General features: G+C 41.8%; 4 protein-coding genes across 8 annotated transcripts in view; 3 read left to right on the top strand and 1 right to left on the bottom strand.

Moving 5' to 3' along the window:
- The first annotated feature begins 210 nt into the window (after positions 1 to 210).
- On the top strand, positions 211 to 5,497 carry rsrc2 (arginine/serine-rich coiled-coil 2). Of its 2 annotated transcripts, none has more exons than XM_083673532.1 (10): positions 211 to 315; positions 690 to 840; positions 1,260 to 1,300; positions 3,081 to 3,256; positions 3,378 to 3,503; positions 3,670 to 3,810; positions 3,930 to 4,009; positions 4,132 to 4,403; positions 4,555 to 4,653; positions 4,755 to 5,497. In XM_083673532.1, exons 1-10 carry the CDS (start codon positions 310 to 312, stop codon positions 4,938 to 4,940), a joined length of 1,278 nt encoding a protein of 425 aa, XP_083529658.1. In that variant the 5' UTR covers positions 211 to 309; the 3' UTR covers positions 4,941 to 5,497. The 2 variants fall into 2 exon arrangements, with proteins under 2 accessions (XP_083529658.1, XP_083529659.1); XM_083673533.1 differs by having other exon boundaries at positions 3,670 to 3,786; positions 4,755 to 5,496.
- Positions 5,498 to 5,675: 178 nt separating this feature from the next.
- Positions 5,676 to 7,477, bottom strand: LOC310807187 (uncharacterized protein). Its single transcript, XM_083673535.1, has 4 exons — positions 7,219 to 7,477; positions 6,998 to 7,127; positions 6,778 to 6,911; positions 5,676 to 6,577 (listed from the first exon to the last, which is right to left on the bottom strand). Exons 1-4 carry the CDS (start codon positions 7,330 to 7,332, stop codon positions 5,783 to 5,785), a joined length of 1,173 nt encoding a protein of 390 aa, XP_083529661.1. The 5' UTR covers positions 7,333 to 7,477; the 3' UTR covers positions 5,676 to 5,782.
- A 149-nt stretch (positions 7,478 to 7,626) lies between these two features.
- On the top strand, positions 7,627 to 12,855 carry zcchc8 (zinc finger, CCHC domain containing 8; the record flags this gene model as incomplete). Its single annotated transcript, XM_083673733.1, has 14 exons — positions 7,627 to 7,800; positions 8,424 to 8,464; positions 8,552 to 8,626; positions 8,737 to 8,839; positions 8,929 to 9,006; positions 9,169 to 9,272; positions 9,595 to 9,660; positions 9,748 to 9,808; positions 9,933 to 10,063; positions 10,228 to 10,370; positions 10,544 to 10,659; positions 10,784 to 10,870; positions 10,959 to 11,073; positions 11,207 to 12,855. 14 exons carry the CDS (start codon positions 7,627 to 7,629, stop codon positions 12,148 to 12,150), a joined length of 2,238 nt encoding a protein of 745 aa, XP_083529859.1. The 3' UTR covers positions 12,151 to 12,855.
- A 1,003-nt stretch (positions 12,856 to 13,858) lies between these two features.
- clip1a (CAP-GLY domain containing linker protein 1a) overlaps positions 13,859 to 15,283 on the top strand; it is a 34,013-nt gene continuing 32,588 nt past the window's right edge. For 3 of the 4 annotated variants that reach the window (XM_083673553.1, XM_083673554.1, XM_083673551.1), the window contains exon 1: positions 13,883 to 13,978. The gene's annotated coding sequence lies outside the window, so the exon portion shown is untranslated. Of the gene's footprint in view, positions 13,979 to 15,283 lie in introns of all 4 variants that reach the window. The other variant, XM_083673552.1, reaches the window with a different exon arrangement.

Raw genomic sequence — 15,283 nt, 5'->3', positions numbered from 1 at the left:
TAAAAACTTTATTCAAGAAGGTTAAATTACCTGATATCACCTTTAACTATTTCAGAAAATAGTTGGTGTGTAGACAATCAAGCGGCACTATTTTTGTATATATATGCTTGAGTTGATGGATACGACAACCTACAATCTCGTCGGTCTTTCACAGTCTTTGACGAATTTGATCGTGACGTGAGTGTATATCCGGTTTTTCAGTACGGACTGGTAGTGAAGGGAATCCACAATACCCACATCATCTGCAACAACGACAGTGCAGTACTACCATAAAAACAACCGACTGTAGGGGTTTATTTTCAATCTAACATGGCGGTAAGTGTAGACAACACATTGCAGTTGATATGAACATTGAACGAACAGACGAATTTATGTGATTGGTATTCTAAATGTGTTGTTTCATCAAGATGGCGTCTCTATCGGTCCGACCGTCCATATCAACCACTGGACCAGCCATCTCAGCTAACGCGTTCGCTAGCTAGCTAACTAGCTAGCTAGATGTTCTAGTAGTAACATTATGGTGCTGTCAAAAGAGCTAATCACACTGTGTTACTGTAAACAAGCCCGTTTAGGGAATGAAAAACTAAACATAAGTGCAGCCAACCAACTAGGCCGATTGAGTGCTAGCTATTTTGGGTAGCTGGTGAATTCTAACAATTCAAAATGTCTATGTTTTCCTTCTCAATAAGGCAAGTGACGCATATTCGACTGGTCTCCTGCCGATGAACTCTCCTGATACTGAAAAAAGAAAACACAGCATGGAATCTAAATCGCCCAGAAGCTCTAAATACCATCATTCACGGTCGAGGTCGCGCTCCAGGGACAGAAAACGCAAATCAAGTGAGTGAAATACCTGATCAACAAGTTATTGATTGTGCCTAGGTCCGACACAACCCTGTCACTTATCCCAGTTTTGAAAGTATCCACGTACTCTCCATCAGCGATTTTCACCGGCCCCACGAAATATCCAAATAGCTGCTTAATATCCATAATTAACTTAATGCCTGTCATTACCGAAACCACGGTGGAAAACCATGCTGCCAAAGATATGATCCTGAATGATCATATGCTTGTTAAATGAAGTGACGGGAGCTGTGCGAATCTGTTACAACGTTAACTCGTTCCTTCACCATAGCCTTTTTTTTTATTGTACATTTTACAAGTAAGAGTTCGATCCAAAGGTACTTGTGCCAAAACACAGAACTGCTGTGTACGAAACAGTACCTTCTTTTCATTTTTGTGTTTTCTTACATTTACAGGTGACAAAAAGCACAGACGAAGTCGAAGCAGGAGCAAAGAGGTAACTAATAGTTCATTTTAGTGAACTAAAACACAGTAGCCTATTGTCATCTCAATGCCAATAGTTTCAGTTTTTTAGTCTTAGATCATGGTAAGTACCAAAGTATTTAATCTGAAGCAAGACTATGATGGGTTTTCAAAATGGGCACGGGGTTACTGAAATGGAAAGAGGGACATGTTTTGTTATGTCTATGTTGATATGTCTCATATGAACTTATCCTCCTTGGACATCTGTCACTAAGTGTAGCCATAGTAGATGGTGAAGATTGTCTATGTAGGATTTTTTTTTTCTTTTTGGTAAATCCTGTGTAGATCACATGATAACATTTCTATAATAAATCATACTCAGCGTGCTAATGCACGAAGAGACACTGAACAGAAGACGCTGCTGACATAGCAAAATAATATGCCTACCACTTGGACAGGTAACTATCAGCCATTCAAACTCATACTTGCCTCTTAGAATTAAGAAAATAAAGGAAATTAACTTGTGCATCTTTTACAGCCTTTTATTCCGTTACATTGAAGTTGGATTGTTTTTGCAATTACTTGAAGGCAAACAAAAAGTCTGCTGTCAGTAACCTCATTAACCCAATTCATTTAGCCAGTTTTAAACCTCCCTGGCTGCATGCCCTTGAAGATAGGGAATGGGGTAACATGAGCTAAAGCTAAGGTACTAAAGCTGTGGCGGTAATCTAAATTAGGGGTTTTGGGTTCAGGTTGTTTAGTATCATGATTTGATACAAACATTATTATACATTTGGAACATATGGAATTAATAGTCCTTTAGCCCTATTCGTATTGGACTAGTGGTACAGGGGGACGTAGGTATTACCCCGCAACGTCTGGTTTTTTTCAGAGGAGGATTCGCATTTGCCAATGAACCCTGCAATTAATTTAATGTTTTTTAGCCTATGCATTAATATGGTTCAATTTGGGACAGGACAAATTATTGTCAGTGAAATTCGACATTATCTTAATTTCAGTATAAGCATCTATAATTAAGTTGAGATATTTTGTGAGATTCAATTTATTGGCGCAATGTCCTTGGACAAACCTTTTATTTATAGCAAATAATATATCCATGGACACTTGATACAATTATATCAGACATTCAAATACATGTGCAAGACTTTGCTTTGTGTTGATTGTACAGATCCGTTAACTTTTCCTTGCTCACACCATGCGTATCACCCACAAGGCTCAGTAATTTCCCACAAAATAGATGTCGACTCGCATTGGATTAGTTTTACCTGACGTTATTTTTACAGGCCAAAAACGGAAGGTAAAAAAAGCAGGAATTATAACTGCAATCTGTAAAAATGTATGACATGGCTGATTCGCACGGGACTAAAATTACGGAGATGCTCTGGTAATGATTACATTACCCTGCTTTCCCTAGTAAAACTAATCCCGTCCGAATAGGGCTTAAGCTAGTAGTAGTTGCTGTTGTTGATGCTCTTGAGTCATTAGCAGTACACATTAGGGGTTATAGCATCACTGTGCATTTAGAGGGCATTTCATTTCCATTATTAAGAAATGAATACTGTCCATACTCAAATGCAGAGGATTAACATTTCATCAGAAATGAAGGCTGGTTCCTTCAAGCTGTTACACTTGGTCATGTTTGTAAAACAAGTCTGTCTAAATATGAACTGAATGAATGTCTAAGAAGTGTCCAGGAGTTCTCAGCTTTATGTGGTATCATTTGTATCAAACCGTTGTACTAACTCTCTTTGTTGCACTATTTTCCTGAAAGAGACAACTTCTTCTTAAAACAGGCACGAAAGAGGGACTCAGAGAAGCCAACGAAATCTTACAAGCAGGAGGAGCAGCAGGACCAGGCTGAGAGAGGGAAAGAGAGACTTTCTGCAGAAAATGGGGAGGAGCGGCACCGGCGCAAAGAGAGAAAGCCCTCCAGGGGACGGAGCCACTCAAGGTCACACTCACGGGACAGGTGAGTCTAGGATCAGGGAGAGACTACATGTTGCACTTGATGTGTATCGAAACAGGTCAAATGGGGAGGAAGTTTGGATATTTTCTATCAAGAGAGTAAACAAATATTTGCGTGGTTCTAGGCGTCATCGCAGCAGAAGTCGGGACAAGCGGCGGTCGCGGTCCCGCAGCCGGGACAGGAAGAGGAAGGCAAGGTCTCGCTCAGGTTCCAGGACCAAACATAGGCACAGGAGCTGTAGCAAAAGCAGGTTGGTTTTGCTTGCTGTACACCCCACCATTACTTGTGTTTATATGCATGCATGTCTGTCTTTCGTGAGTTTATATGTATGTGTATATGTCTTTCTTTCTCCTACTGTGTGTCTCATGTTTGTTAGTAACAATTTGTCCATTGAAATGTTTTTGTTATCTCCCCAGAGAGCGGAAGAAGAAGAGTGAGAAAGTCCGCAGAAAGAGTCGCAGTAGGTCTGTGAGCCCCCCGGCTTTCCGGGGCAGAAACACCGCCATGGACGCACAGGAGGCCCTGGCCAGAAGGTACCGCAGCAGCTTAGAGGAACTGTGAGGCTGAAGCTTTATTTCTTAGAGTAATTAGGTGGTGTGTAATTTGTATTCTTTCAGCCCCCAAAGCCTGGCTGGTGAATTTCAACACCTTATTTCACTCTTCTCTCTGTCTCCAGATTGGAAAGGGCTAAGAAGCTGCAAGAGCAGAAAGAAAAGGAGATTTTGGAGAAACAGCAACAGCAGGAGATATCGGCAGGTGAGTCACTCCTTGATTACCAATTACACCTAACTAATGCTCCATTTCTTAACACAAATATTTAACTCAAACCATAGGAATTAGTCAACAACTGCTAAATTACTTTTGCAATTTGTTTTCAGTGGCAACTCCTCTGCTGTGTGACACTGTTGCAGCGGCTGCCGCAGCAGCTGCTGCCAGCCCTGTCCTTAACGTAGCGGCCCTCCTTGCATCTGGAACACAGGTCACTCCCCAGATTGCCATGGCAGCACAGATGGCAGCCCTGCAAGCCAAAACCTTAGCAGAGACTGGCATTGCTGTGCCCAGCTATTACAACCCTTCTGCTGTAAACCCTATGAAGTTTGCTGAGCAGGAGAAGAAGAGAAAGATGCTCTGGCAGGGGAAGAAGGAAGGGGTATGATTTTTCGTGTACTGTCCAGAGAATGCTTGCTATTTGTCTATACTGGTTTTTGTCTATAATGGTTTAATTTGTTAGATAGTATTATTATTCTTGTGTTCTGTATAACTCATTTAAGTATATTGCTAAATTTGAGTTTATTTTGAAGGAGAAGTCCCAGAAGTCCCAGACAGCTGAGTTGTGGGAGAAGCTGAACTTTGGAAATAAGGACCAAAATGTTAAATTTCGCAAACTAATGGGTATCAAAGTATGTATCATTGAATAATTCGATTTGCCTTAATTGTGTTTCAACTTTCATTCCTCAATTAGAGTAGAACCGTATATACTTCTAACACACTTTCCTCTCAGGGGGAGGAGGAAGGGGAGGCCTCGAAGCCACTCAACGATGAAGGCATAAAGACACTGCAGCAGCAGGAAGAGATGTTCCGGAACCTTGATGTTCAATACGAGATGGCACGGTCCCAGACCCACACCCAAAGAGGCATGGGCCTGGGCTTCACTTCCTCTTTCTCACGAGGGATGGACGCCATCTAATTGGTGATTGGCTGTCATGTCCTCTTTGTTTCTCATATAGGTCTTTCCACTCACAGCTAGCACTCAAGCTTGCATGGATGTTGCATTGGATCTGTAATTTATTTAGAAACAACAGTCTCACGTCTTGGAACATTCTCTTGTAAATAGTCAGAGGCTGAGTATGTCTCGTGTTAAGGAATCTGTACATCTTTTCAAAATTATGCAATAGTCTAATGACGGCAATGCTGGCTGGATTTAGATTTCTGTTAGAGAAATGTGATTGCATATGATCTGTTTTTTACTAAAATGTATATATTTCCGATGGTTTGAAATGGAACATTATGTAGTTCAAAGTGAAATAATTGTGCACCAAGAGGCTTTACAAAATGACCTGAAACCAGATCTCAATATGTAGCATTATCATAATCCCTCAGTTTCTCCTGAATGGAAATGAGTGGATTGTGCTACTAAGTTTGTCTTCATTATTTCCAATGATCTCATGGGTTTGTGGAAAGAAAGAACAATACATTGTTACATATGTCCTTTAAATAAAAGTCCCCTTGTGTTGAAATAAGTAGTCCTGTGTGCTTGATTTCCCTCTAAATTCTTACACGGCAACAACCAATTTTACCTGGATATGTCCACAGCAGCTTTACTGAGAGGGTATATATTCGGCACTGAGAAACACTCTGGCAAATACGCACACTGATGTCAAGAACTACCTAAATAGTTCCTGAGAACCAGTTACGCCAATAGATCACACACAATACTGACTTAAAAAAATGCACATACATTAACAGATGTTTGACAACTATCTTGCAGCATCCTGAGGTATCATTTGTGTGGCATGTCACTCATAAAATCTACTTGCATATAAGACTTGAATAAAGCACATGTGCCACACCAGTAATGAGGTTGTGGTTGGCGAACTCAAGGATGAGTAGCAGGATGGGGTATTCGCTGTGTCTCTTCCACAAGGTTGAGTCATCGCTCAGGCCCATCCAGTGGAGTAGAAGCGTTCGCATGGCCTCTGGAAATAGCTCTGTGGCCAGTTCTTCTGCAGGTGGCAGGTCTGTGATACGCTCAATGTGCCGCACTTTAAAACCCTCCACCTGCTGGCTGATGCTGCTGTTGGCAGCATGGAACTGCTGTCCAAGCCAACGTGCTATAGAGTGTAGCAGGTGGCTGGAGTATACTGAGCCCCATGTTCTGGCCTCTAGCAGAGCTAGTACACTGTCTGCCACATCTCTCTCATCCAGCGGCCTACCCACACAGCGCTCAATGTTCTCCAGTAGAAACAGGATTGTCTCCTGCTGATCTGTCCCCAGCTGGTTATCCCCAGAGGAAATTTTTGCCTCCAAGCTCTGCAGTTTTTGAATTAAGAGGGAGGAACAGAGTTGGATTGGCAAACTTTCCTGAAGAGAACAATAATCGTGATCTGCTGAGGTGTCATCTGAAGGCCCTGCTGTGTCAGCCTGGGGGTTATCCAAGGTTGAAGATGGGTTCCCCTTGAACCCATGGCTATTCTGGGAAATCAGTTTGAGCTTTAAGTCTTGGTCGTACATCTCCACAATGCTCTGGGGCAGTGGAGGCTCTAGTTGGACAAGGTTGTAGGTAATTTTAAGAGGGCTGTCGTTCAGGCGGGACTTCCATATCTCCTAAAAGTAACCATGATAAAAGTATTTTTGGTCATTATTTGTAAATGTATGGCTACTAAAATATGAATAAGGTTCCCACTATCTCCTCAACACCTGACAGTGTAAAGACAATCTAAATGTTTTTTAATCATTTTATAAAGTTTCAATAATGTTCAACTACAGCAGTAAGTTTAATACCTGTAATTTGGGAAGTTACTCACTTGAAAGTTCTCCAGCACAGCGAGCTGCTCATGTTTACTGTACATTTCAAAAGCCACTCGAAATAAGCCTTGGATACTGTAGAACCACAGGCTATTGTTGGTGGTGGATACCCTCAGTCCATGGAACCTGAATTCTGTGTAGATAACAAAGGCATCATGCAACTACATTTGTCTAAAGCATAAATATTTCACATCTCAAATCTCTTGGGGAATAATTTACCCGAGGAAAAATGTATTTTAGTTGCCAATCCTTTCTTTGCAAATTTGGCGTGGTGTCTTGGATGATTCGCTGCGCGGATATCGGTGTTTGAGAATAGATCAGCACCTAAAAATAGCGGAACCATGGGTCCCTAAAGAAGAGCAAAGTGAGAAATTAGGAATTCTCCGCAACGATGTGCATGGTGTCAAAAAGTAGCCTACAAAAAGCAACTACAAACTCACCTCAATAGGACAATCCGTCAATTTGAATGACTTTCTGTTTGCCAAGTAAATGTAGCGAATCTTTCGCATGCCCCCGTCCCACTGTGGTAACTGGATGGTTGTGCACGTTGACATGATGGAACGAAAACGCGATAACTGGTTCGTGTTTGTTGGTGATGCGTGCTATTTGTCACATACCACACAGCTTGACATCGTAAAACGGAAAGTACAGGAACGACTTTATACTTTACTACCAGGTAGCATCCTCAACGGGGTAGAGACCATTGTTAATATGGTAGACAGAGACGTGCTTCAACTGTGTTGACGAAAGCACAGAGACGTCTCGAACACGTGGTATAAAAATGAACCAATCAATGATGCTTGCGAACGTTTTTGACCTCTGACCTGAAGTCCATTAACAGAGTGAAGATGGCGGAGATTGATTTTGGCGACAGTGAGCTCTTCCAACAATTGGAGGAGAGTATGCCTGTTTCTACTCACATTCGGTTCACGGATGATGAAGAAAGTCGAGAAGAAATCTGTGGGCTCGGGAAGAGGCTGGGGGAGTGTGAAGAGACGATCCGGAGTCTGTTAGAGGAGAATATCCTTCCGTGTGTGTGTGTGTGTGTGTGTGTGTGTGTGTGTGTGTGTGTGTGTGTGTGTGTGTGTGTGTGTGTGTGTGTGTGTGTGTGTGTGTGTGTGTGTGTGTGTGTGTGTGTGTGTGTGTGTGTGTGACGCGACGCTAGCTAGTGTGGCACTGCTAACGTTAGCTAAGCTAGGCTAGCTAGGTGTCTGGCCTAAGTAGACAATTGAATTTCACCGCTCACCTAGTCATTGGTGTGACATGCCCCCTTTTGACAGCATTTCGCAGGAAATTTTGAATGCTGACTTACTTTGCCGTTGGAAGCTGCTTTGTTAGATCCCATGCAAGTCGCATGCTATGCTACCCACTGCTACAGTGAAGTGAGAATAGTACTACTAGCCAGAAAAAACTAAAACACAAAAGTTGATTACTCCTTGAATGAGTCGCTCATAATTTTTAATATCTATGCTATGTCTGTGTTCATGTGTTAATTTCCAATGTCCACTGGTGACACACAGTCTTGTACTGTTTGTTGTACACTTTACCTGATACCGATGTTTCATTTTCACAATTATATGATTTACTGGCGCAAAGATGCACCCTAATAGGTCTCATAATGCTTTCCTTAACCTGTTCTGCACATCAGGGGTTGAAGAGAAAGTTGAGCATTTTGACAAGGCCGAGGTAGGTTTTTTTTCATTCATTGCACCCTACAGGAACGTACGCTTATGTGTTATTTTCACATGGTAACACCATATGTTTTTCCTTCAGTGGCATTAATGTTGAGAACGTCAAGATAGATGGGCCACTTCTTCATATCCTTTTTGCTAACAATAGCATCTCAAAGTAGGTATTTATTTTTCCATATTCTCTTTGCTTTGGCTGTTTCTCCAATTATGACTATGTAACCCATTAAATCAGTTATGGTTGATAATCTGTGATGTGTTCCTTTCCAGGCAATGTCGTCAAGAAATCGAAGATTGTATCTGTAGTGTTATTCAAAAGCATCAGCAACAGGGAGGAAATGAAAAGGGCAATCCCTCCCACGTTAACCCTCAGGTATTCACTCAAATCATTTTCAGAGTGATGAGGTTGTGGTCAGTGAACCCCAATGAAAATATGTAATATGTGTTTTCTGCCCCATGCAGAATTCCAGTTTCATTATGGAAGAAGATCATAAGGTTAAGACCCCAGATGGCATCAAAAAGATTAAGGATGCTTTCAGTGTAAGTGTTTTTGTCAACCCTCCTATGGTTTGAGATGGAATGGTGGGAATCCAGAGACACTTGGTGTCAACATGGCCCTTCAGCTTACTCAGTGAGATGTACTATTTACAAATAAATTGTTAATTTGCTTTTAATTCTGTTAATATCTGTCTCTTTTCACAGATGGTGGGAAGTGTCCTGTATTTTACCACTTTTTGCCTGGACAAACTTGGACAGCCCTTATTAAATGATAACCCTCAGCTGACAGAAGGATGGGAGGTTCCAAAGTATCCTAAAGACTGCAAGACTGCTGGTCACCCTCTGTGGACAACTATTTGTTCAATACAACCTGTCTCCAGTTTCATATTTCACTGTAGTCTAGCTTTGATTCACATGCGCTGGATCTTGCTATATCTACCACCCATCTGTCTACTCGAGGAGTTTTCAGCCATTCCTTGCCCCTGTTAAGTTGCCTGTATGAAACTACATGGCAGTAGCTGTACGAAGAACAATTTTAAGAATAATTGGAAACATTTTTATATATTTAGTTTTTTACATCCTCTGGGGTTGAATTAGCATAATTTCATGAATTCCTTAATTGTTGCAAAGATATCAACAGGTCTTCAGCCAGGTCATCGCTTTAGATGGACAGGAGGTACAGATGAAAGAGAAAAGGTATAGCAGAGACCATTTTATTAAGGTTTTTAATATTACAAATATTTGAGCTCAGTCAGTACTAATACTTTTTTGTTTACATTGCAGAGCTAAGCCTTGCTGTTTCAACTGTGGATTAGAAGATCATCAACTGCGAGACTGTCCAAAGGTAGGTCTGGCATGCTTTTGATTCAGATGTGCATCTTATGACATGAAAGATGTTCACTCATTATGATCAGACACTGGAGCTTGAAAGTTGATTGAACTAGAACTGTGTATTTTTACTCTCTTAGCCAAAGGACATGGCCCGCATTAACGAGAAGCGAAAGGAGTTTTCTCAAGGCAACAACAACCAGAGCAATCAGCGCTACCATGCTGAGGAAGTGGAGGAGCGATTTGCTCAGTACAAACCTGGAATCATGAGGCAAGACACTCACTAAGAATGTCTGATGGCACTTGAACCTAAATAATTAATTAATTGTACATTTAGTCACGGCATAGTAAAAGTGTTTTTTTTTTTTAATATATATAGAATTTGGATATTTGCCATTCTTAATCTATTATTCTCTTTTTTCTTCCATTGAGCAGTGAGGGTCTGCTGAATGCATTGGGAGTTGACATGAATACCCTACCCCCTTTAATCTACCGCATGAGGCAGCTCGGCTACCCGCCAGGCTGGCTCAAGGAGGCTGAGATGGAGAACTCTGGTCTCATACTATATGATGGGACGGGTAAGATTCCAAGCAGAGGGATCATAACTGCTATGCCATACATTTGCTTAGCAGTCTTTGCTCAATTACCTGGATGAGTTTCCTTAAAGTTTTATAGCACTTAGATCATCTTCACGTCCATTGGTTGGAATTAATGATCTTAGTGCATATAAACTGTGTTTATTCTTCTATAGTGCCAAGTGATGGAGAACTAACAGAGGTTGACAACGGACAAAAAATGTTCTATGATGTTTCCAAGCTTGTGGATTTTCCAGGATTCAATACAACTGTACCACCTAGTGTAAAGGATGTAAGTCTTCATAAAAGCAGTTAACGTCAGACCATCGTTCTGAAATCTTAACAAGCACAGACTTGTGCCACCACATGTAGTCCCCACCTATGTTAGATTTTCAATACTTTTGTCTTCATTTCAGGAATACAGGTTATATGGCTCTATTCCAATGCAGCATAACCACATGAAGCATAATTTTGCTGCCTACCTGTCCAACAATTTTCCAATGGTAACTATAATTGTCTTGCTCTTTAGTAAAAAAAATAAAATAAAAAATGTGCGCGTGTGTACAATATAAACTAATGTTTTACCAATAGCCTGGTGCCAACTGCAATAAGAGACGGCATGAGTCTGACTCAACTCCCCGGCAGACAAAGAAAAGGAGATCCAATCCTGACAATGCCAGGAGCTCCGACATGGACGTTGACTCAGGTCTCTGCACACTCAATGAAAACAATTACTCGATTTTTTTTGTAACAAACACTTTTGTTGTTTTGATGTCACTTTTTGTGCCATTGTCTCCCTTCTATGGCGGTGATTAACACTTGTCAGTGTGTGTCTCCAGACCAGGAATCTCCCCGCCGCCACCGAAGCTCAGATGGCTTCCAGTTCCAGCCCCCGCTGCCCCCTGGCTCACCCTCCTTTGGTTCACCCCCTCCCTTACCACTAGGCACACCGCCAGCCACTCCCACTCCACCACCTCTTCCTAAGGGTACACCTCCCCCCACACCCACTAATGGCTCACCGGCCCTGCGGGGACGCACCTGGGGAGGGGTTGAGGAGGCTGGGGCTGGGGAGGAGGATGGGCTGACATTGGAGGAGCTGGAGGAGCAGCAGAGGCTGATCTGGGCAGCACTGGAAAATGCTGACACTGCCACAAACAGTGACTCTGAGACACCTGCCATGGGAACACCTGTACCCAGCTCACCTAGCGTCTCTACACCTGCCCATGTCGACACTGAAACAGAAATGGAGGAAGGCGAAGACGAGGAGGAAAGGGAGGGGTCTGTGGAGGCCTCCAGCCACAACAATGATGAGCAGAGCAAAGTTAAGCTGTCCATAAATTCTCAGGGTGAAGATGAAGCAAAGGTGGTTGCCCAGGATGATAGCCCTCAGAGCCCTGATCCAAATCCTTCAGGTCAGGAGGCTGTAAAGTGGAGACCATCCGAGCAGACTCCAGTCCAAGATGATAGCCCTCAGAGCCCTGATCCAGAACCCTCAAGCCAGAAGGCTACAGAGGGCAAACTGTCTAAGCAGACACCAGCCCAAGAAGAAAGCCCAAAGAGCCCTGAGCCAAACCCTTCAGTTCAGGAGGCTATGGAGGGTGAACTATCTGAGTCTGTAGGGAAGGTTACATCAGTTCCCCACCGGAGTAAATTTGCAGAGGGTATCATTCCCTTTGAGGACACACCAGAATTCACAGAGGTTGCTGAGGCCACAGGGAAATATCTTCGAATCCGAGACTTACTCAAAGGTTCCCCCCGAAATGTTGCTAAAAACAAAAAGTGAGAAGGTGGCTTGAATTTAAATCCAGGGACTTTTTGCATAAAAACCTGTTTTTTTAACATGTCTGTGGATTTTATACACTTTACTTTCTATAAGTGTACCACAGTAGTTGGATGTGGAACAGTTTGATGACCAGTCATTCAAAACTTTTTAATGTTTTTTTGTTTTTTTTGTACTAAGCTGAATGTCTTTTTTTGTGTAAGAGTTAGCTGTGATCTAAAGAATCAAGATTCAAGTCTTTCAGAAAACCCCCAGCTAATAGAGTTGTCGGTGTCTGTTTTGTCATTCACAGAAAGCCATTTTTGTAGCAATGGTAACATTCAAATTATTGCTATTTTAGGTGTAATGATTTTATAAAATGTTTAACCTCTGTTTTTACCATCAATTTATACAAATTTGTATTTAATTTTCAGGGACATTTTCTTTGTGGTCTAGGTATCTCTACACAATTCAAGTAGCCTGGCATTGGCTACTCTTATCAAATATGGACAAATTATTTTTACATGATTCTTGTTTAAATTGAAGCAGATGGTTGAGATGACTTTTAACCATTTTTTGTGAATTTTATCTTGCAGAGGAAATTTGTCTGAGCATCTCACTAAAGCAATGCAGTTCTGCACAATCACATTTTAATTTTCAATTACTTTTGTGTCAGCATCACTCCTTATTAAATGGCAATAGAGGGCAGCAAAAGTCAATTTCACAGCTGTCCAGTAGACCTTTATTGTTTATTATTAAATAATAACGAATGGCTAACTTGTCTCTACCCCTCAGGAGCTGAGTGGGGAGTGGTGCACTCCAAACAGGGGTTTGTCACAGCATTTGTTTGACAGTCTTAACTATTAAAATTACACAGTGCATGGGAAGACCGCAATGTAATGTTTCTGTGGGATTATAAACAGTCTTGATGTTGAGTAGTCGAAGAATGCCGTCTTGGTGCATGGTGGAACTGGGTGTCAAAATCTTTTCTGTAGAATGCAGTGTCTGTTGTGAAACCAACAGATTGCTTCTATGATTATTTTCAATTATAGATTGTTGGTCTGAAACTGTGTTCAATTGCTATCTTGGGGGTATTTTATGGAATATTTATTTTCTTGCCTTTGATTTACTTTACACTATGTTTTTGGATCAAGACACGGAAGAGCGCCAGGAATCCCTCAAAGGAGAATATTAATGCATTGGGCCTGCAAGGAGAGGTGCATTTTTCTTACTAATTTGTATTTGTTGTGCTATGAAATTGCATCATCCATCCATCCATCCATCCATGCTAGATGAGAGATTATGTGAAGGGAGAGAGGACGCAATTAAGTATACAGAACAGGGCCAAGCAAGCTTTTAGTACTACAAGTCTGGGCTCAGAATTGTATTTGTGTTCCGAGATCAGTGAAGATAAATCATTTTTTTCCTGATATTGATACGGTAGTCTGCTTTTCGTCCCTTATTTCTCAAAATAGGTGAAATATGTGACGTGATAATATTAACTAAAGCAATAGCGAAAAGCAAATAACAGTAGCAACGATGGAACATTAGTTTTTACAGCAAGTAAATGTTTTTTAAGTTATGACGTATATTGTGACAAAATATTCTTCAGTTTGTCCTTGGTGTTCTAAATTAGTTGGTGAAAAGGTTAGGGCGACACAACTTCACGTCATCGCACCGCTCAATCGGCACCTTGTGAACGTAGAGAGCGTGAGTGCGTCGGCCGACGGATCACATTGCAAAATCTTAGGTTGGAGACTGCTCAGCTGGAGGCCAGAGGGTTGTGTCTGTGTATGATTTTGTTTCCTGCTTTTCGTCAAAGAAAACGACTGTTAATACAAGAGTGCCACAGGTAAGGATTAGTGAACTGACTACTCACTAGCTACCTCACTTTTGGGTAGCTATCAGTCCCTTAGCCAAGGCAAATCGCCATCGAGGCAAGGGTATAGAGGGAGTTGTTAGCCAGCAGTAACGCTGGCTCAGCTCGTGGACCGCGTTTAGCCAGCCAGCCAGCGGCAGTGTCACTACTTGCTAGCTAGCTAACTATCATGGCCTTTTTGCACCAAACTACCGATGATGGCTGACTAGCTAGTTACGTCTGTTTTGATTTTGTCCCGAATTTTTACCAAAAAGACTACAGACATTATAACATGCTAGCTAGCTAGGTTGTTATTAGGTGTTTCCGCTGACAATGACAGCGGAGCTGGTGACATTGCGAAACGTCGTCCGGGCGGGACCTGTGGAATTCCCGAGACAGTTATTTAATTGTTGCTAATTTTGTCGGGTGTGGTCCATTATTTTTACCTTGAAGTTGAAAAGTATCTTGTAGAGGTGCCTGTAGTAGAGTTTTTTTTTTTTTTTTTAATTGAACTCGCTAGCTAGCTAGCTCGCTAATAAGTGAACTGGATGAAAGAGGTCAGGTACCTACACAAGAAGATATTGGTGGTCGGATCTGGTGCGCTGCGCAGTCCTCCAACTGTGAGTGTGACTAGTTGATCGCAAAGACGCTCATTTCTTTAGATTAGAAGTGAAACGCTGGCCAGTTACTGGTGTGACTAGTTTTGTTGTCTAACAATATGCATTACCCTTACATTTATACTGACTACTACTTCACTTGAGGAAGTTTCTAACAAATTGTGCTTGTTTCCCAGCTGCGTTTTGCTACTGTCAAACGATATCCAGATGTTTGTACTACTGCCACCTCATCGACCGCGCTGGGATAAACAGTTAAATAGCAGTTCGTCAGTAGCCGGGATATGTATGACACGTGTGGATTCCAAACTTGGATTTGCTTGTCATGCCTCCTTCCGATTTGACTATCATTTTCTTTCCCCTGCCTGTCCCAGGAATATGTAACATCTGGATTACCATCTTTTTTGCAACGGATTCCTCACAAATAATGTTAATTAATTTTGTTTGTACCTTGCTATGTAGTTATTAGCTATTTAATATTTCGCTCGTCTGCCTGAGAGTGAATTTTTCATAGTTTAAGTGTAGGGCTGATAATTATATAAGAGTTTTGTTCTTTAAACTCGCCTGGTCAACTCCTTTTAAAGACACACACCTCAATCCAGCCAGGGGTCGAAGGAGAGATTGAAATCACTTGATTGTCAGCGTCGTTCAGGTCAGGGTAATCAGTGCTGTGGCTTGTAAGAAT

The sequence above is a fragment of the Argentina silus genome (assembly GCF_951799395.1).
Source record: "Argentina silus genome assembly, chromosome: 7".
Taxonomy (NCBI): Eukaryota; Metazoa; Chordata; class Actinopteri; order Argentiniformes; family Argentinidae; genus Argentina; species Argentina silus.
This window is presented reverse-complemented; position numbering and strand designations above follow the sequence as displayed.

What these genes read in the sequence shown, in the direction of transcription:
- rsrc2 (XM_083673532.1), top strand. An exon ending in GGACAGAAAACGCAAATCAA is followed by an intron (nt 841 to 1,259) that starts GTGAGTGAAATA and finishes TTACATTTACAG; the next exon opens with GTGACAAAAAGCACAGACGA. An exon ending in CGCAGCAGCTTAGAGGAACT is followed by an intron (nt 3,811 to 3,929) that starts GTGAGGCTGAAG and finishes CTCTGTCTCCAG; the next exon opens with ATTGGAAAGGGCTAAGAAGC.
- LOC310807187 (XM_083673535.1), bottom strand. Translation starts at nt 7,332, where the DNA reads ATGTCAACGTGCACAACCATCCAGTTACCACAGTGGGACGGGGGCATG. An exon ending in TAAAATACATTTTTCCTCGG is followed by an intron (nt 6,912 to 6,997) that starts GTAAATTATTCC and finishes TTATCTACACAG; the next exon opens with AATTCAGGTTCCATGGACTG. An exon ending in CTGTGCTGGAGAACTTTCAA is followed by an intron (nt 6,578 to 6,777) that starts GTGAGTAACTTC and finishes GGTTACTTTTAG; the next exon opens with GAGATATGGAAGTCCCGCCT.